General features: G+C 38.8%; 1 protein-coding gene across 3 annotated transcripts in view; it reads right to left on the reverse strand.

Annotated features, from left to right (window-relative positions):
* RPS6KA5 (ribosomal protein S6 kinase A5) overlaps positions 1–21,410 on the reverse strand; it is a 188,690-nt gene that overhangs the window by 67,369 nt on the left and 99,911 nt on the right. For all 3 annotated transcript variants that reach the window (XM_016926595.4, XM_016926591.4, XM_016926594.4), the window contains exons 4-5: positions 8,266–8,381; positions 3,897–4,004 (exon numbers count right to left, since the gene is read on the reverse strand). In XM_016926595.4, coding sequence (XP_016782084.1) covers positions 3,897–3,901 — 5 coding nt within the window. In that variant the 5' untranslated portion in view covers positions 3,902–4,004; positions 8,266–8,381. The remainder of the gene's footprint in view (positions 1–3,896; positions 4,005–8,265; positions 8,382–21,410) is intronic.

Genomic DNA, 21,410 nt, shown 5'->3' on the forward strand with positions numbered 1-21,410 from the left:
CACCAGTCTCTTTGCTAAAACATTACAAGAGTTACCTTTGTTCTACTTCCCAACAAGTTCCTCATTTCCATCTGAGACCACCTCAGGCTGGATTTCATTGTCCATATCATTATCAGCATTTTACTCAAAGCCATTCAACAAGTCTCTAGGAAGGTCCAAACTTTATCACATTTTCCTGTCTTCTTCTGAGCCCTCCAAACTGTTCCAACCTCTGCCTGTTACCCAGTTCCAAAGTCGCTTCCACATTTTCAGCAGCACCCCACTCGTGGTACCAATTTACTGTATTAGTCCGTTTTCATACTGCTGATAAAGATATATCCAAGACTAGGCAATTTACAAAACAAGAGGTTTAATGGACTTACAGTTCCATGTGGATGGGGGAGGTCTCACAATCATGGTGGAAGGCAAGAAGGAGCAAGTCATGTCTTACATGGATAGCAGGAGACAAAGAGAGAGAGAACTTGTTGCAGGGAAACTCCCGTTTTTAAAACCATTAGGTCTCGTGAGACTTATTCACTATCACAAGAATAGCATGAGAAAAACCTGCCCCCATGATTCAGTTAACTCCCACCAGGTCCTTCCCACAACATGTGGGAATTCAAGATGAGATTTGGGTGGGGACACAGCCAAACCATACCATAAAGATACACATTTAACCTGGAAACCAAGGAGGCAGATTAGGGATGCAGCAGAAAGAAACTTGTTCCAAAAAATATGGTATTTTGATATGAGTTGGGGCTGACATGGAAACCAAAAAGGAATGCAAGCTAATCAAAATAGAAATGGTTTCATGGGAATATTTTTAAGGTAAGAAAGGAGATAGAGAAACTTCCTAAATAGGTGCTGGGTGGAATCAGAGGAGCAAAGAACCATTAGATCAAGTTTCAGAGGACTCAGCAAAGGAAAATTTCTACCTGAGCCCTGAGAGTTAAACCTGAAGCCAAGCATGATAGTATGTCCCTCTAGGGCTAAGAGGAAGAATGAGCAGACAGTCTAAGGATCAAAGAGATATGCAACCCTTAAAGCTTAATAGTAATGTTAAACTATTAACATAACCTAGGGTGAGGCTGTATTCAGTAAATAAGGGCGCCTACTAATTACTCCTCTACTTCAGCTTGAACTCTCCTATTTCATTTTTGCACCCAGACCACTAAGTGCTCAAAGATGATGGTATTTGACTGGATCTCCATCATCCCCTTGAAGGGTGGCTGTTGACATGACTAGCAGCAAACTCTCCTCTTGTGAAGAGTGACCTGGCTGATTCAGTCACACAGCATTTCTGACTAATGCTTATTACTGTATTAAGACCTAGCAACTCTGGTCAACTTTGATTTTTATTTGTTTGTTTAGTTTTGAGTCCTAACATTTTGCTGTTCCCCAGGGCCAAAGTCTGTTTCTATCTATTGCCAAATGATATGCCACACATACCTATAAACAGAGGAATTATTAAGTGATTCTTTTCATGAGTGTACTACCAGAACCTAGCCTACCATCTAGCATATGGGCCCCTAACCCCCAGGCCACGGACAAGTACTGGTCTGCGGCCTGTTAGGAAACAGGGCACACAGCAGGAGGTGAGCAGCAGACAAGCATTGCCACCTGAGCTCTGCCTTCTGTCAGATCAGTGGTGGCATTAGATTCTCCTAGGAGTGCCAACCCTATTATGAAGTGTGCATGCAAGGGATCTAGGTTGCACATTCCTTATGAGAATCTAATGATAAATGTAATGCACTTGAATCATCCCAAAACCATACCCTGACCCTCGTCTTTGGGAAAAATGTCTCTCAGGAAACCAGTCCCTAGTGCCAAAAAAGTTGGGGACTGCTGATCTAGCACATAGAAGGCCCTCAACAAATATCAATGGAATGAGCAAATAAAAGTGATCATCAAATCTCTCTATGCAGGGGGAGTTTTACACATTTACAAACCAAGGACCCCTTTGGCAGTCTGTTGAAGCCTGTGGACCCCTTCTCAAAATAATATTTTAAAATAGATAGCATTGTAGAGGAAATTAATTATAGTAAAATACAGTTACAAAACTATTTTTTTTAATTGTGGCATCATCACAAACATGCTTCTGTGGCACCGGGTGGGATTGCCAAGCCCCAGGCTTCTCTGTAGAGAGATTTGGCTGGGCCAGTTCAGTGGCAAAATTACTGACAACATCTATGGAGATTTTGTTCTTGGCTTTTCAGAGAAAACTCCTCCAGACTCCTGCCTGGGAAGCCACTGTGCTCAGTGAAGTGCTAGAAAGCCGCCGAGGGAGTTTGCACAGTTCTGTGTGTCCATTTTCACCATACCTGTCATTTTCTGTATGGTATCCTCATCCTTAGCTGTGCCCATTGTCCCTGAATGCACAGACCTTGTCAGTCTTCCCTTAGGGTGAGGAAGGCACAGCTGCCTATGTGAACAGGGGCAGAGATAGGATCTGGGGGTTATCTGTTTCTTACACAGACTTTCAATCAATCCTCCTGGGTCCTGCATCACCTGCATGCCTACTTCGAGGGATACTTGCTGTCTCCAGTTACTGAACCTTTTTAGGGGGTCAGAAGTACAGAGAGCCTGCTTTTAGGCTTCCCATGTTACTGTCATCCATCTTCTAAAATGAAGTTGCTATTTTCTCTTTTCCCTTTGGAGTGCATGTCTATCTTATCCCGTTCCTTTTACCCTTGTGGGATTTATTAAGGAGGCAACGGTAAACAGATTTAATCTGCTACAATTTGCTGAAGTCATCACTAAAATTTTTACAAAGGCATAAAAAGTTTTAAAAATCAAATTTAGAAGTAGACTCAAAATTCATCTATTTTATAACTACGATATTTGTATCAAAGATGATCAATTTACTGTAATAACTTCAGCTTCATGAAGGCAGAGATCATTTTCACTTCATTTATTATTGTATTGTCCAGTACCCAGCATAGTAGAGGTGATAAATAAATATTTATTTTATAAGTAAACTGAATGAATATAGATGCGATTAAAAAATTAGGATCTTTAATTTTTATAATTTCAGCACTTATCTCACTCACCTAGGATTGCTTTAGCAATACTCCAAAAACCAATCAGAAATAGATATACCTAATTTGGAATCCAAGAATGATGTATTTTATAACAACAAAGTCCTTCACTATGAAAATTTTAGTATGATTTCATATTCTATACCAACAATTTCCTAGATAGAAATGAAACTGACATTCAAATTTACTAGTTATCTTGAATAACTTGTAGTGCAGAAATAAATGTAACTTCTATTACACCCATTACATAAACAGTACTTAATTACAACTAATAGATGTACAATTTTAAGTGTCATTAAATGCATTTGTAATATTAAACAAATTCTAATTAATACTGAAAATTAAAGTTCTCCAAATGTAAAATCTGCACATTAGCCACCATATTTTAATTCATGTTGAGCAAAAACCAGCAATATTATTTAAAAATTGGGTCTAGTAGATCTCTGTCATTCTTGTCAAGCGAATTCAAAGGGCCTTCATAGCATGTCCTACTTTGTTACCACAATGTAAACTGTATGTACTTTGCTTTATGATTCTTTATTGGCCACTATCAAAGCCATAATTCTCCTGAAGGGCCAAAAGAGTTATTTGATTTTTCAGTTATATTTTATATATTTTATGGGGAAAGTTAAACGCATAGTGTCTTTTTTCTTTTTTAAATAAATAGGAATTCTGATATACCCATCAAGGTTTACCGCAATTTTAACAGGACAGCTCCATACGAATTTTAAACTAAAAATCTCTACATTTTCCACGGACAAACCTGCACAAAAGTTCAGAATTCACAGGGCAGTTTTCTGCTAAATGTTTATTCTACAGCTAAGTTTTCATCCTTGTTTACATGCTGTTATTACTAACTTCAAATTAAAATATACTCACTTCATCAGCCACAAACTCCTTACTCAGACCAAAATCTGTCAGCACCACATGGCCATTAGAATCAAGTAGAATATTCTCAAGCTTAATATCACGATATATAATCCCCAACTGCAAAAACAAAGAAATATAAAATTTAAAATAATTTACAAAAAAATGAATTAGGGCAGTCTTTCTTGTCTACCTTTTTTTTTTTTTTTTTTTTTTTTTTTTAAGGCATTTCCCTCCTCAGGATCCTGTAATGGCTCTTGGTGATTGGTCAGGGCAAATGGAAATTCTTTTATCTGCTGCGTTCCCTGGACCTCTCCAACCATGTCTTTGTTCTCCTTGGACACAGGGTCTACCTTGTTGGGTCAGCTTCTTTAGGGCCTCCCTCTTGACTCGTGCTTCTTCATGTCTCTATTCTTCCTAGTTCACTCTCACTCTAGATGACCTTCAGGTGCCTTCATAGCCAATTCTTGTCCATCACTTCCTAATGGCTTCAGAAGACTTTCCTGACTAACCAGATCCCCTGTCATTTCCTTGTTTTTCATCCTACAACACCTATGTTCACATTGTACTTACCTATACATGACTGATATTTTCTAGCTATTTCCTATTTGTCTCTATATACCTATACTCTAACTCTTTTTTTCACTTTTTATGTATTTATAGGTATTTGTGCAGCACACCATGTATAAAACAGGAAATTTATAAAGAATTGTTGATTAACAGGCTCTTAAACATAAAGGTTGAAGATCATAGGTTAATTTTACTTAAACTTTAGTTGTTTTTTGTTGTTGTTATTGTTGTTGTTGTTTTGAGATAGGGTCTCACTCTGTCACCCAGGCTGGAGTGCAGTGGCGTGGTCCTAGCTCACTGCAACTTCAAACTTCTGGGCTAAAGCCATCCTCCCACCTCAGCCTCCAGAGTAGCTGGGATTACAGGTGTGAGCCACTGCACTAGGCTCAAACTTTAGTTCTAAATAAGCAAAGAAAATCAATTAAGTAACATTTATAGATCCCTGTTTTACTTTGCATTTATAAATCTTACCTTTTTGTAAGTTCTATAGCAAAACACTTCAGCTATATAACAAATAATCTATCCAACTCATATAAGAGGTGCTTCATCTGCATGAATTCTGTTTCATGTTTTCAGTTATGTCAGCCTGAATTAAATGTTTCTAAACTTAGAAATATTGTTTTCCTCAATGCTAAGAATATGAGAAAGTTCTTAATAATCTCTTAAAATGGAAATCAAAATTGCATAAAGAAAAACACTAGGGGCCAGGCACAGTGGCTCATGTCTGTAACCCTAGACTTTGGAAGGCTGAGGCAGGAGGGTCACTTGAATCTGGGAGTTCAAGACTAGCCTGGGCAACACAGTGAGACCCATCTCTACAAAAAATTTTAAAAATTAGCTGGGCCAGGAGTGGTGGCTAACGCCCGTAATCCCAACATTTTGGGAGGCCGAGGTGGGCAGATCACCTGAGGTCAAGAGTTCGAGACCAGCCTGACCAACATGGAGAAACCCCGACTCTACTAAAAATACAAAATTAGCCGGGCGTGGTGGCACATGCCTGTAATCCCAGCTACTCGGGAGGCTGAGGCAGGAGAATCACTTGAACCCAGGAGGTGGAGGTTACGGTGAGCTGAGATCGCGCCACTGCACTCCAGCCTGGGCAACAAGAGCAAAACTCCATCTCAAAAAAAAAAAAAAAAAAAAAATTAGCTGGGTGTGGTGGCACACATGTAGTCCTAGAGCTACTCGGGAAGCTGAGTCAGGAGGATCACTTGAGCTCAGGGTGTCTGGGGCCACAGCGACCTATGATAGCATTCCAGCCTGGGCAACAGAGCGAGACCATATGTCTATTTTTAGACCCTATGTCTCTTTTTTTTTTTTTTTTTTTAAAAGAACAGAATAAAAAATGGACAAGTGTGGGTGGCCCATGCCTGTAATTCCAGCAGTTTGGGAAGCCAAGATGGGAGGATCATCTGAGCTCAGGAGTTTGAAACTAGCCTGGGCAACATGGCAAAACCCTGTCTCTACAAAAAATACAAAAATTAGCCAGGAATGGTTGCGCATGCCTGTTGTCCCAGCTACTCAGGAGGCTGAGGTAGGAGGATCACCTCAGTCAAGCAGGTTGAGGCTGCAGTGAGCTGTGATCGTGCCACTGCACTCCAGCCTGGGCAACAGAGTAAGACCCTGTATCAACACAACACAACAAAACACAAAAGTACTAGGCAATTTTCCTTTAAGAGCCCCAGTGTTCTACAAGACAGACAGGAAGGAAAATGTCTAGAGCTTATATTGAACAGACATTGACTTGGAGCATTATATGCATCTAACAACCAGGAGATGCTTTTTCCTAAAAAACAACCTCTTTAGAAAAGATTTTAGAAACAAATAATTTACTATCTGCGTCACCTCATCACTTGCAAGTAAACATCCATTTTTGCCTCTTCCTGTGAAACCCAATGTTAGTAGCTTTATCAAGATTAACATTGCTGGCTTTGCGTTATATTTATCTGTATCTTTTTAGGGTAGTAAGATTAAGAGAAGGTTAACCAAGAGTTCATTTACTATATTACTCTCATTCCATATCAATTGCAGTTATATCCAACATTCATTGTTTTATTTACTTCTGTGTTTGACAATCAGCAAGTTTCACATAAATTAAAAACCGGATTTTCGGACAAGCACAGTGGCTCATGCCTGTAATTTGGGAGGCTGAGGCGGGCAGATTGCTTGAGTCTAGTTCAACACCAACCTAGGCAATATGGCAAAACCTCATCTCTATAAAAAATACAAAACTTAGCCAGGTGTGGTGGCATGTTCCTGTGGTCCCAGCTACTCGGGAGATTGACACGAGAGGATCACCTGAGCCTGGGAAGGTGGAGGCTGCAGTGAGCCAAGATTGCACCACTACACTGGACTTCCTAGCTTACTCACTGGAGCTATTCATTTTGTTTCTTACTCATATTTATGATGATTTCTACCATCATTTTTATATTATAAACTAATTGCCCTAAATCATAAATTTCAAAGGTCTTTCTTTGCAGCATATTCTTGGGTCCAATAGTTTCTTGTATGAAAATGTCTTAAGTATCTTATATCCCACAAAAATCATCTTAAAGCTTGTTACCGTATCAATAATTCCATGAAAAGAAGTCCAAGTGTCTGTTCTGCTACCTCAGTTTGAGTGCCTACTTGACTGCACCTCGTTCCTCTTCCTCTCCATTGTGCTGCAGCCCTGCCCCTCAACCCCCCATTACCAAAGGTTTCTTTCCCTCCTTGTTCTCACACGTTTTTCATTCAGTCTCCCTAAGATTCCTACCCTTGAACCATCTCCCTTCACCTGGCAGGTCTGGTTTCTGCTCTGGGCTGGATCTGCCCTTTTCCTGATCTCTTTTTTTCTTACATCTTACCATAATTTATTCTCACAGCCTCACCCACCTGTTACCTCCACCTTGCTGCCTGCCCCTTTAGAAATGTCATCCTTCATCCTTCCTTTTCCCTTCAATTCTCTCCTTTCTTTTCTATGCTCCACAATCAGCATTTCAATCTCTATCTTAAACTAGTGTAGGACCTGAATATAACAGGACAAGGAAGGGTGGCTTCATGATGTACCTGAATTGTCCTAATTTAAAAATTACTTGAGTACTTTCTGTCTCTGAGGAAAAACACAAGCCCAGTCTACATAATGACTGCTTCTACAATGTTTCCTCATTAAGTAAAACAAAAAATGAGTCAAAATTTCTTGGCTCAAGATTAATGGTTATCTGCAATAACATTTCTTAGAGTTTAAACTGATTGTTACAGTTTGCATAGGGTCACAGACATGAATTCCATTTAAAGTTTTTTAGTAAGAGTTCATCCTACCTGGGGACAGTGGAGGAGAGAGGGGGTGGGAGCAAGAGACGGTGTCAGGGACAAAACAAATGGAAAAGAAAGCCAGAGTGCGAGTGGGAAATAACTCTTATTCTCCAACCTCATCAGGATACACCCTGAAGATGTACAGGCAGAGTCTGCAATGCAGTAAATTACAATGAAGGAAATACATATTATGACTGATGGTTTCATTTTATTGGTTATTTTAACAATTAAAAGCTTTTATTATAATGATACTTTGTAACAAATAAGCATTAGGATTTTTCAGGATAAAAGCCAAAACCTGCTTAGGTTCTTTTTAATCTCTATCATAGCAAGTACAATTGGAAAGTAGATTTTTTCAAACGGAATTATGAAATTGAGAAAATTGGTAATGTTCTATAAGTGTGCTTTCATAATCTCCACTAAGACAATAACATGTAAAAACATTAGCTCTTCCAGCTCCATTATTACCTTAGTTAACAGACTTCAGAAAAGAAACTTGAAAAATGAAGAGTCTTACCTTGTGGAGATGTTCGAGGGCAAGCACAATCTCTCCAACATAAATCTGCACCTCATGCTCTGTGAAACGCTCTCTTTGAGAAAGATGAGTAAAAAGTTCACCACCATTTATATAATCTAAAAATGAAATATATTTTTCTTTCTTAAACATGCATTCATAAATGAAAAGCAGTGTTTCCTTTTAATCACTTTGGATTCACCATAAGGCACTGATTTTAATATATTGCTATATACAATTTAGCATACAGTATCATGTAGATAGAGTTCTAGATTCAGATAGCAATACAGTTTCGCAAAATAATGATTACCTTAAATATAATCAAATGAGTTTGCAAAGAGTATTGCCACTAAAACTATTACTAAAATCTGCATATATTTAAATATGTTTTCTCAAATACAGCATATCAGAAACCTCTGCCATAACCATATAATGCATACTTAACCTACTCTGGAGTACCAAAACATCAGCCACTGCAATAACCAAAACCAAAACAAAACACAAAGTCCCATCCTTTCATTTGTAATAATTGCCAGTCACCTGTAAACAGATACCCTATTTTCCAGAATTGTCTACATGCACTTCCAAAAATCTATATTAGGTAATAGACACCCTTTTATTTAGCCCAATTGTATAAGTATTACAACTTGGTCAAATCAAAGATTCTGAAAGTAGAAGATTACCATTTCCCTGTCAATTTTCTCTATTTATCCCAAGGGGGATAATGAAATAGGTGACCAAAAGGCTACATTAAGACATAAGGGAGCTGGTTAATTTTTTAAAAAACCAAAATAGTTATGTTGATACATGGCTCTAATAAGATATTTCTTCATAAACGCAGAACTTATCATTCATTATTTTAGGTAACAACTATACAAATTAATGTTAGAAACTGCTCAAAATCCTGTAGAATAAATTTTTTACCAAATAGGTGTTGCAAAAAAGCTTTAAATTGTAGTTTCATCAGAAACCACTGAGCTGGGCGCAGTGGCTCACGCCTGTAATCTCAGCACTTTGGGAGGCCGAGGCAGGCGGATCACGAGGTCAGGAGATCGAGACCATCCTGGCTAACACGGTGAAACCCCATCTCTACTAAAAATACAAAAATTAATCGGGCGTGGCAGCGGTTGCCTGTAGTCCCAGCTACTTGGGAGGCTGAGGCAGGAGAATGGCATGAACCTGGGAGGCGGAGGTTGCAGTGAGTGGAGATCGCGCCACTGCACTCCAGCCTGGGCGAAAGAGTGAGACTCTGTCTCAAAAAAAAAAAACAAAAAAAAACCCAAAAAACACAACAACAAAAGAAACCACTGACACATTAACACACAGGATTTGCGTGTGAGAAACCACTGACAACTAGAAAAGTCACAAATGCAATTTAAAGCTTTTTCTCCTGAAAAATTTGAAAAGCGTATATCCCAAGTATATTCACTTGTTGAGTTTACCACAATTTGATAAAAGAATGAAATTGTTCATAAACTCACAAATTTTTCTTTTACTTTGTCCATTTAACTTTAAATTCCAAAAAGCAGATACAACAGAATTAAAGAACTCTAATAGCTAGTTGTTTTGCAATGCATTTTACAAACCACACGACAGCAAAAAGCATTTCCCTTCTCAGGCTTCTGTATTTTGCCAAGGAGTTTTAATTATACCTGAACACAAAGCTAATTATTAAAAAGGTGTAAAGGAACACAGGATTCCTGCAAACTAATAATGAACTTTTTTCCTACCTTATTTACTTAAAAACTCAATACTTATGTTTATGCATAAATGCTTTCCATAGTTAGTCATGACACACAAAGAAGCACGCATATATCAAGTGACAAACTCCTACATAGCCTTGAATGTCCAATTCAATCATCTCATCTTCTATGGCCACTCCAGTAGAGCTGATTACTTTCTTCTATGTTACCACTGTTCTTATTTAAGACTTCCAGCACTGCAGTTATCTTGCTATACTGCAATTGTTTATTTGCATACTTACTTTCTCTGCTAAAGTAAGGATTAATATATTCATTACTATTTACTCCTCATAGTGCCTGCATGCAGTAAGCACAAAATAGATATTTATGGTATTAACAATTGAACACAAATTCTTAATACTGGAATATATTATAAACAGGGTCTCTGAACAAAACCACTCTGAAACTTAAGAGGCCAGTCTACTATTTAAAAAATCTAATGTACTCCTGTTTCAAATGCAACATGGCATAGTCAAAACAAACAGGGCTTTGTAACTGATGGACCTGAACTAGACAATGGCTCCACAGCTGTCCTTCCTTAAGCAAATTAAGTCTCTCTGAGCTTCAGTTCTTTATCTATAAAGCAGGAATAATAACTACTTATGAATTATTGTTACTTGGGACAAAGTGCTTTATTTTCCATTTACTGGGAGATTGCGAAAAAGTAACTATAAATCTAAGGAGACATACCTAAAATATCAAGTGACCTACTTCCTACTTTTGGGATGGATTGACTTGACAGCCCAAGGTAAATACTTGACATCATAAAATAAGTTATTTAATTTTGAGGGGGCAGTTATGGGTTGTATACTTTGTAAGTTGTACAGCAAACTCTATGAACTTGGGAATGCATGGATGATGCAGTGGTGAGCATAGTTGCCTTGAATCCACGAACATGGGGGATGGCTTTCCATTTATTTAGGTCTTCTTTCATTCTTTCAGCAATGTTTTGTAGTTTTCAGAGTATACATTTTTGTACTTCTTTTGTTAAATTTATTCCCAAATGTTTTATTCCTGTTGATCCTAAATGGTTTTAACTTCATTTTCAGACTGTTTATTCCAAATGTATAGAAATATATTTGATTTTTGTATGTTGATCTTACATACTGCAATTCTGCTGAACTTATATATTAGTTCGAGTAGTTTCTGAGTAGATTCCTTAGGACTTTCTATTTATAAGATGTCATCTTTAGATAAGAATTTTTCTTCTTCCTTTCCAATCTGAAGGCCTTTTGTTCCTTTTCTTGCCTACAATGTTGAATAAAGTGGGAAAGTGGATATTCTGTCCATGTTCCTGATATTAGGGGGAAAGCATTCAGTCTTTAACCATTAAGCATTATGTTGGCTCTTGGTTTTTCCATAGATGCCTTTATCAGGTTAAGAAGTTCACATCCGTTCCTACTTTGTTGAGCGTTATTATGAAGGAGTTGAATTTTGGCAAATACTGTTTTTCTACATCTGTTGGGAGGATCATATGCTTTGTGTTCTTTATCCTGCTGATATGATATATTAAATTGATTGACTTTTGGTTGGTAAACCAATCTTGCACTACTGTGATAGATTCCACTTGGCCATGGCATGTAATTATCTTTATTTGTTACTGGATTTGGTTTGATAGAATGTTGTTGAGAATTTTGCATTTATATTCATAAGAGATAATGATCTGGGCCTGCCATGGTGTCTCATGCCTGTAATCCCAGCACTTTGGGAGGCTGAGGCAGGCGGATCACTTGACGTCATGGGTTTGAGCCTAGCCTGGCCAACACAGTGAAACCCTGTCTCTACTAAAAATACAAAATTAGCCAGGCGTGGTGGTGCACACTTGTAATCCCAGCTACTCAGGAGGCTGAGGCAGGAAAATTGCTTGAACCGGGAGGCAGAGGTTGCAGTTGGCCAAGATCACTCCACTGCACTCCAGCCTGGGCCACAGAGAGAGACTCAGTCTCAAAAAAAAAAAAAAAAAGAGAGAGAGAGAGATAATGGTCTGTAGTTGATACACCATACTTTCAATATAAACTTGTAGGAAGGCTGGGCGCGGTGGCTCACACCTGTAATCCCAGCACTTTGCGAGGCCGAGGCGGGCGGGTCACAAGGTCAGGAGATCGAGACCATCCTGGCTAACATGGTGAAACCCCGTCTCTACTAAAAATACAAAACAAAATTAGCCAGGCATGGTGGCGGGTGCCTGTAGTCCCAGTTACTCGGGAGGCTGAGGCAGGAGAATGGTGTGAACCTGGGAGGTGGAGCTTGCAGTGAGCCACTGCACTCCAGCCTGGGCGACAGAGTGAGACTCCATCTCAACAACAAAAAAACAAAAAACAAAAAACCTGTAGGAAAACCATGTCCTAAAAATTTTGAGCGCCCATCTAAAACTTTAATTTGGGAAGACTGTGTTAACTTACATGCAGTAGTATTAAAAAATGACTCGTGGTTTAATAATAGACTGGACACCAAAGGGCTATTCAAAAAACAATTGCTCCTCTGACAGAAGGGAATGTCTGGAGGCTACTTATTTTATTTCTTACTGGGAGGACAAGGATCATCATCCTATTTTGCATAGAAGGTTCCGCTCGTTCTTTCCCTTAAAATGGGAAGATAAGGGCATTACCCCCAGAGGCCTTGTATGATATTCCCCATTCTGAGCCCAGAACACCCAGACCTTTGGAAATTGGCTATTGCCATGTCCGGACTGCGAGTATGGGAAGGGGAAACTTTTCTGTCTGTTGTCCCCACTACCACCCCTCGCATCCGTGATTCTGACCACCAAGAGAAATCCCCTTTGAATCCTTTTCCTCTTTTTGATGCCAATACCCCTTTATGGGACTTCAATTGGCATTATGATAATTCTTCTCAACCCAGGTATGCCCCTCTACTTCTTTGGCATCCCCAGGCACCTTGGATTGCTTCTTTACGGCAGAGAACATCAGGAATTGCCACCGCCGCTCCTCTCCCTATCAACGTACATTCAAACATTATGCTTTGTTTACCTCCAACCTGACTCTTCCTATATAGAGTTGTGTTAAGCCTCCTTACATGCTATTAGTGGGAAATATCAAAATTTGGACAAACAATCAAACTGTCCAATGCATTACCTGTCATTTATACACTTGTATTAACTCCCGTTTTGACTCCAGGAAAAGTACAATGTTGGTTCGAGTTCAAGAACGAATCTGGATATTGGTAACTTTACCCAGACCTGGGAATCTTCCCCCTCAGTACATTTAATTAATGAAGTGTTACAACGAATTCTCAAAAGATCTAAGAGATTTGTTTTCACTTTAATCACTGTGATCATGGGCCTAATTACAGTCATTACACTGGCCACCACTGCCAGAATGGCATTACATCAATCTATTCAAACGGCTCATTTTGTTAATGATTGGCAAGCCAATTCCACCCAAATGTGGAATTCTCAACAAGGCATTGATCAAAAATTGGCTAATCAAATTAATGATTTAAGACAGTCTGTTATTTGGCTTGGGGATCGGCTAATGAGTCTCAAACATCGCATGCAAATGCAATGCGATTGGAATACTTCTGATTTCTGTATCACACCATATTCCTACAACAAGACTGATCATTAATGGGAAATGGTCAAAGGACACCTTCTGGGTAGGGAAGATAATTTATCCTTGGACATAACTAAATTAAAGAAACAAATTTTTGAAGGCTCTCAAGCTCATTTATCCATTGTGCCTGGAGCTGAGGCGTTAGATCAGGTGGCACAAAGTCTTTCTGGACTAAACCCCACGACTTGGATTAAGTCTATGGGGAGCTCCACTGTAGTAAATTTTGGAATTATGTTTCTCTGTTTAATCGGCTTGTTTTTAGTGTGCCGGACCAGTCAAAGAATCCTGAGTCAAAACCAAGAAAACGAACAAGCCTTCAGCACCATGGCACATTTATATATAAAAAAAGGGAGAGATGTTGCGAGAAATCAGGGACCCCGAATGGAGGGACCAGCTGGAGCCGCGGCAGAGGAACATAAATTGTGAAGATTTCATTTTAATATGGACATATATCAGTTCCCAAATAATACTTTTATAATTTCTTATACCTGTTTTTACTTCAATCTCTGAACATAAATTGTGAAGATTTCATGGACATTTATCAGTTCCCAAATAATACTCTTATAATTTCTTACACCTGTCTTAATCTCTTGATCCTGTTATCTTTGTAAGATGAGGATGTACATCACCTCAGGACTACTATGATATTTGTATTAACTGTACAAATTGATTGTAAAACGTGTGTTTGAACAATATGAAATCAGTGCACCTTGAAAAAGAACAGAATAACAGTGATTTTCAAGGAACAAGGGAAGATAACTATACGGTCTGACTGCCTGCAGGGTTGGGCAAAATAGAGCCATATTTTTCTTCTTGCAGAGAGCCTACAAACGGACGTGCAAGTAGGGACGATATCGCTAAATTCTTTTCCTAGCAAGGAATATTAGTAATTAATACCCTGGGGAAGGAATGCATTCCTGGGGTGAGGTCTATAAATGGCCGCTCTGGGAGTGTCTGTCTTATGCAGTTGAGATAAGGACTGAAATACGCCCTGGTCTCCTGCAGTACCCTCAGGCATACTAGGATTGGGAAACTCCACCCTGGTAAATTTGTGATCAGACCGGTTCTCTGCTCTCAAACCCTGTTTTCTTTTGTTTAAGATGTTTATCAAGACAATACATGCACAGCTGAACACAGACCCTTATCAGTAGTTCTGAGTTTGCCCTTGTCCTGTTTCCTCAAAAGCATGTGATCTTTGTTCTCCTTTTTGCCCTTTGAAGCATGTGATCTTTGTGACCTACTCCCTTTTCTAACACCCCCTCCCCTTTTGAAATCCTTAAAACTTGCTGGCTTTAAGGCTCAGGTGGGCATCACGGTCCTACCGATATGTGATGTCACCCCCAGAGGCCCAGCTGTAAAATTCCTCTCTTTGTACTCTTTCTCTTTATTTCTCAACCAGTCAACACTTATGGAAAATAGAAAGAACCTACACTGAAATATTGGGGACAGGTTCCCCCGTTATTCTTGTGATGTTTTTATCTGGAGTTGGTATTGGCATAATACTGGCCTCATAAGATAAGTTAGTGTTTCTTTCTCCTCTATGTTTTGGAAGAGTTTGTGAAGAACTGGTAATTCTTCTTTAAATGTTTGGTAACATTTACTAGTGAAGCCATTTGGGGCTGGGCTTTTCTTTGTGTGTAGTTTTGTTTGTTTTTTGTTTCATTTTGTTTTGTTTGAGAGAAAGTCTCCCTCTGTCACCCAGACTGGAGTGCAGTGGCATGATCTCAGCTCCCTGAAACCTCCGCCTCCCGGGTTCAAGTGAGTCTCCTGCCTCAGCATCCCAAGTAGCTGGGCTTACAGGCGCCCATCACCAGGCCCAGTTAATTTTTGTATTTTTAGTAGACAGGAGGTTTCACCATGTTAGCCAGGCTGTTCTTGAACTCCTGACCTCAAGTGATCCAGCTGCCTCAGCCTCCCCAAGTGCTGGGATTGCAGTCATGAGCCACCGTACCAGGCCTGTGGGTAGTGGTGGTGGTGGTGGTAACAGTAGCAATAGTTCAATTTCTTTACTTGTCTATTCAGAAGTTGTATTTCTTGAGTAAGTTCTAGTAGTTTGTGTCTTTCCTGGAATGTCTTTATTTCATATAAGTTATCCAACATGAAATAACATAAATAACAAAACTGTATGTTGGTATACAGTTGTTCATGATGATCCTTTCTAATTCTGTAAGGTCAATAGTAATGTCATTTCTTTCATTCTTGATTTTACCAATTTGAGTCTTCTTTTTTCCTGGTCAGTCTACCCAAGGTTTGTCAATTTGTTGATCATCTCAAAAGAATAATCTTTTGGTTTCATTGATTTTCTCTTGTTTTCATATTCCATATTTGACTAATTTCTAATCTTTGTTATGTCCCTCCTTTCTGGTTGCTTTTGGTTTAGTTTGCTTCTTTTTATGTATCTTAAGGTGGAAGACTGGGTTACTGATTTCAAATGTTTCTTGTTTTTTAATTTCAGCGATTACAGCTATAAATTTCCCACTAAGCACTGCTTTAGCTTCATTCTGTAAGTTTTAGTATGTAGTGTCTTCATTGTCTCTTATCGAAACAATTTTCTTTTTTTAAATCTAGAGACAAGGTCTCACTCTGACACCCAGGCTGCAGTGCAGTGGTGTGATCACAGCTTACTGCAGCTTCTAACTTCTGAGCTCAAGAGATTTTCCTGAGTAGCTAGGATTACAGGTGTGTGCCACCATGCCTGGCTAAAATTATTTTTTTGTGGAGACGGGGTCTCACACTTTGTTGCCCAGGCTGTCAAAAAGTATTTTTTTATTTCTCTTATTTCATCTTTGACATATTGGATATTTAGGAGTACATTGTTTCCTATGGTTGTGAATATCCCAAATTTCTTTTTGTTATTGATTTCTTTTCTCATTCCATTGTGGAGAGGAAACATAATTTTTATGATTTTAATGTTTTAAAATTAATTAAGTTCTTTAAAAATGGGCTGGCATATGATCTACCCTAGAGAATGTTGCATCTGTATATGTATCCTGCAATTACTATTTAGAGTTCTATAGATGTCTATTATGCCTAGGTGGTTTATTGTGTTGTTCGGGTCTTCTGTTTCCTTGCTGAATCTTTTTGCATTATTGAGAATGGGATATTATTGCTGAATTGTCTATTTCTTCCTCCATTTCTTTCAGTTTTTGCTTTATGTATTTTGGATCTATGTTGTTAGGTACATCCACGTTAGGCTCTATATTGTTAGGCCCTTGATCTCTGTGGGTTCTGCATCCACAGATTCAACCAACCATGGGTCAAAAATATTCAGAAATGTAACAATACAACAATAGAAAATAATGCAAAGAAAAAAACCGTTTAACAACTATTTATATACCATTTACACTGTATTAAGTATCAGAAGTAATACAGAGATGACAAAGTATACAGGGGGATGCATATAAGTTACATGCAAATATTATCCCATTTAATATAACAAACTTGAACATCTGAAGTTTTTTTTTATCCATAGGGTGTCCTGGAACCAATTCCCTGCAGATAATGAGGGATAATGATATATATTTATAACTGTAATATCTTCATGGATTGGCCTTTTTTTATCATTAGGAAGTGTCCTTTTAAATCTCTACTAGCATTTAAAAATATCTGTTTTGTCTGATATTAGCATAATCACTCCAGCTTTCTTGTGGTTGCTGTTTCCACAGTTTATCTTTTTAATCATTTTTCCCTTTAATCTATTTGTATCTTTGATAGTGTATCTTTTGTAAACAGCACATAGTGAGATCTCCCCCAGTCTGACAATCTCTGCCTTTTGATTAAAATGTTTAATCCATTCACATTTATTGTTATTAACATAATATCTGCAATTTTACTTTTTTGTTTTCTATATATCTCATATCTTTTTTGTTCCTCTAGTCTAGTCTTTCTTTATCCTTTTTTTGTTAACTGAATATTTTCTAGTGCAACATTTTAATTCCTTTAATACTCTCTCATTTTACTTTTTTTTTTTTTACTTATTTTCTTAGTGGTTGCTCTGCAACTTGCCATACAATATTAACTTATCATAACAGCTTTGGGTTTATACCAACTTCTGGTTATATATAGAAACATTAATTCTATATATCTATATTCTCTTCCCCTTTTGTGCTATTATTGTAACATACAGTACAACTACATATGTTGAAAACCTAATAATACATTACTATATATAATTTTGTCTTTCAAAGAAGCTGAGACAAGATAGAAGGGGAAATACATACTTGTAGTTTGTTATATTAGCCTTCCTACTTACCGTTTTTCTGTTTTTTTTTTTCCCCAGTGAATTCGAGTTATAATCTGATTCCAACCCCCTACTTCCATCCCCAACCCTGGTGTTTTGTTTCAGTGTTTTTTGTTTTGTTTTGTTTTTTTGAGACAGAGTCTCACTCTGTCACCCACACTGAAGTACAGTGGCACAAACTCAGCTCACTGCAACCTCCGCCTCCTGGGTTCAAGCGATTCTTGCGCCTCAGCCTTCTCAGTAGCAGGAATTACAGGTGCGCACCACCATGCCTGGGTAATTTTTGTATTTTTAGTAGAGACAGGGTTTCGCTATGTTGGCCAGGCTGCTCTCAAACTGCTGGCCTCTAGTGATCTGCCTCCCATGGCCTCCCAAAGTGCTGGGATTACCGTCATGAGCCACTGCACCTAGCCTGTTTTTATAGTTATTTTTTCTTTATTTAATAACTTGGCTTGACTATTTTAGTAAAGTATTTTATCTGCAGTGTGAAGCCTCCAATGTTGCTCCTCAGAGAGCAGAACCTTGGGCATTCGAACAATGGTTCTAGCAGGGCTCTCTTTGCACTTTCTTTCCCTGATCTGTTAGGCTGTCTGCCTCTTGCTGGTATTACACCCAGCTGTTAGGACCCACTAATTGCTGGCTGGTCGCTCTATTGTTTTCAATAATGCTCTGGAGCATAAATTACTCCATGGTCTAGTCCAATAAATTCAGGCCCATTTGCAGGAGTAGCTTTTGAGGACAGTGTTTAAAGTTTGTTCTGACCCCAGGAGGACCCTTCTTAGTTGTCCACATACGACAGAGTTAAGCTTGTTGCTCTAATGGAGCTACTGGCTTCCTCTTAAATTGCTTACCACCAAAATTTCCTTTGTTTTTTTTTTTTCCTTTTTCCAAAAGCACCCTTAGTTTTAGGTCAGGTGTGGTGACTCATGCATGAAATCTCAGCACTTGGAAAGGCCGAGGTAGAAGGATAGCTTGAGGCCAGGAGTTTGAGACAAACCCAGGCAACACAGCCAGACCTCATCCCTAGAAAAAAAATAAAAATAAAAAATAAAAATAGCCAGGCATGTAGTTCCAGTTACTCAGGAGGCTGAGCCAGGAGGATCGCTTGAGCCCAGGAGGTCAAGGCTGCAGTGAACCATGAACCATGACTGTGCTACTGCACTCCAGCCTGGGCAACAGAGCGAAACCCTGTCTCAAGATAATAATAATAATAATGAATAAAGAATTAGATGGGGCTATTTGAGTTCCTTTATATTTGCATAGGAATTTTACAGTCAGTTTGCCAATCTCTACAAAAAAGTCTGCTTGGATTTTTATTTGGAAAATTTTGCATCCATAGTTCAACTTAGGAGAACTGACATTTTTAAATATTGCGTTTTCCAACCCATAAATACGGTGTATCTCCAATAATCAGTTTTCTTTCATTTCTCTTAGCAACGCATTATAATCTACAGAATAAGACTCCTACTTCTGGACTACATTTTGATCTCTGATTTTGCATATCCTTAGAAAGGAATATTTTTATCTTTAGAAAGGAAGACTGATGCAGTAGTTAAGCACATCTTTGGTGTCAGAAAGTCCAAAAATCTTAGCTATACCTTTTATCAATTGTGTGACTTTGAGCAAGAAGTTTAATCTCTCTGAATCTAAATCTGTGTTTTAAAAGAATATATCTTCCTAAGGTTTGTTCATTTTATTCAACAGATATCTGAGCTCTTATTATGTATCAGCCTCTCTTCTAGGCACTGCACACACAGCATTGAACAAAACAGACAAAAATCTCCAACCTAGTGAAGCTTGCATTCCAGTGAGGATCCTAGTGAAGCTTGCATTCCATTCAGGAAAAAAAAATAAGTAAATTAGATATTATTAATGAGTTGGAAGGTCATGATTACTATGGAAAAAGTAGCATAGATACAAAGGTCTAGGGTAGAGATGAGGACTGTGTTTAAATAAGGATGGTTAGTATAGGCCTCAGCGAGGTGACTTTTGAGCAATGACTTTAAAAGGGCAAGAACATGAGCTGAGCACATATTTGAGGAAAGACTGTTCCAAGCAGAAGTAACATCCAGTACAAAGATCCTGAGGCAGTGCAGGCCTGGTGTATTTGAAGGTCATAAAGGAGATCAAGTGGCTAGAACAGAGTGAATGAGGGAAAAGCAGTAGGAGAGTCGAGGTCACAGAAGTAACTGAATTAGGGGGGTGGGGCAGATTGTACAGGGCTTATGGACCTTTACTGGAGCCGTTGTGTACATCATCTACTGCACAACATATTGTCATCTATGTGAACAGTTGCCCTTGCGGCTGTGCAGCGCAGAGGCCCTGGCCATCATCTTTTACTGTGAATGAAATGGGAAGACTCTGCAGAGTTCTGAGTAGGATAGTAGTGTGATATGACTTTCATTTTAATAGGAGCAATGACTCTGGCTACTGTATTGAGAATAGAAAGGGTAGAAGTAGGGAGATCACTCACAATAATAAATAAGGTAATAATGCAAGAGATGACTGGCTAGGAGGAAGGTGGCAACAGTAGTAGTGATAAGGACTCAGCATAACTGAGCAACTAAAGAGATGGAGTGAGTGTTACCTGAGATGAGTAAGGATGGGGGAAGAACAGGTTTGGAAGGGGCTATCCAGAGTTCATTTTGGATATGAAGAATGAAGAGTGCCTGACTAATAGTACAAGCTAAATAAATGGTAGTCATCACCACCACCATCTTGTGGCCAGTTGTAGAGCATTAAGAGTAGCTTCCATGAACCATGGTGAAAGCGCTTCCTGCTAATTCCTTGAAATTATGTAAACTGTTTGGGTATATGTAGGCCTACATGCATTCTTCTGAGAAGAGAGAATCCACAGCTTTTGTGAGATTTGCCAAGGAGTTGTTAGCCAAAAATTTAAGGAACATCACCTTAAAGACAGCATTATAAATTTGAATGGAAAGGTTCCTATCAAGTTTATTTACAAACAAACCAGCAAGTACTGACAGCACATGGGAAACCTCTGAGAACAGGTGCCATAGCTCTGCCCTGAGAGCCCACACCACCAACTTGATCATGCCCAGCATGCCCACCAGTGCCACATTCCCTCTCAGCGTTTGGATTAGTTCTCCCTGAATTTTACCCCTGCTTGGCTTAACTATCCTAGAGATTCTTTGTATTCACATTTGGACCAGTGGGGTTCAGAGCTTAAGAAAAGTGAGACGGAGCAAGGGATTTTCATTTCAACAAGAGCTCTGACTACCGAGAATGTGCTAAAACTGCATCTCTGATGTCTTTACGCCTCTTTGTTTATCAAGAGATCTATCAACTCTGTTAGGATAGGGCTCGGGCATGCCCCTGAAAGTAAAAACAACTTAGCCAGGCAGCGAAACAACAAATAAGACAAAATATGTAAAAGACTATCAGGGATATCATTAAATTTGAGTTGAATTTTCAAAATGTTATTCTCTCAAAAGGAATGTGGCGGATTCTGGGCTAGAGTTAGCAGTGGCAGCAAAGTGGTCAGTGATATCATGACCACCCAGATCCTCACTGACATCTGAAAGGAGGAGTCTTCTCAGCTTTATAGCCTAAGGAAAACCTCCAGAGCTTTTAGAT

Source organism: Pan troglodytes, chromosome 15 (genome assembly GCF_028858775.2).
Source record: "Pan troglodytes isolate AG18354 chromosome 15, NHGRI_mPanTro3-v2.0_pri, whole genome shotgun sequence".
Lineage (NCBI taxonomy): Eukaryota > Metazoa > Chordata > Mammalia > Primates > Hominidae > Pan > Pan troglodytes.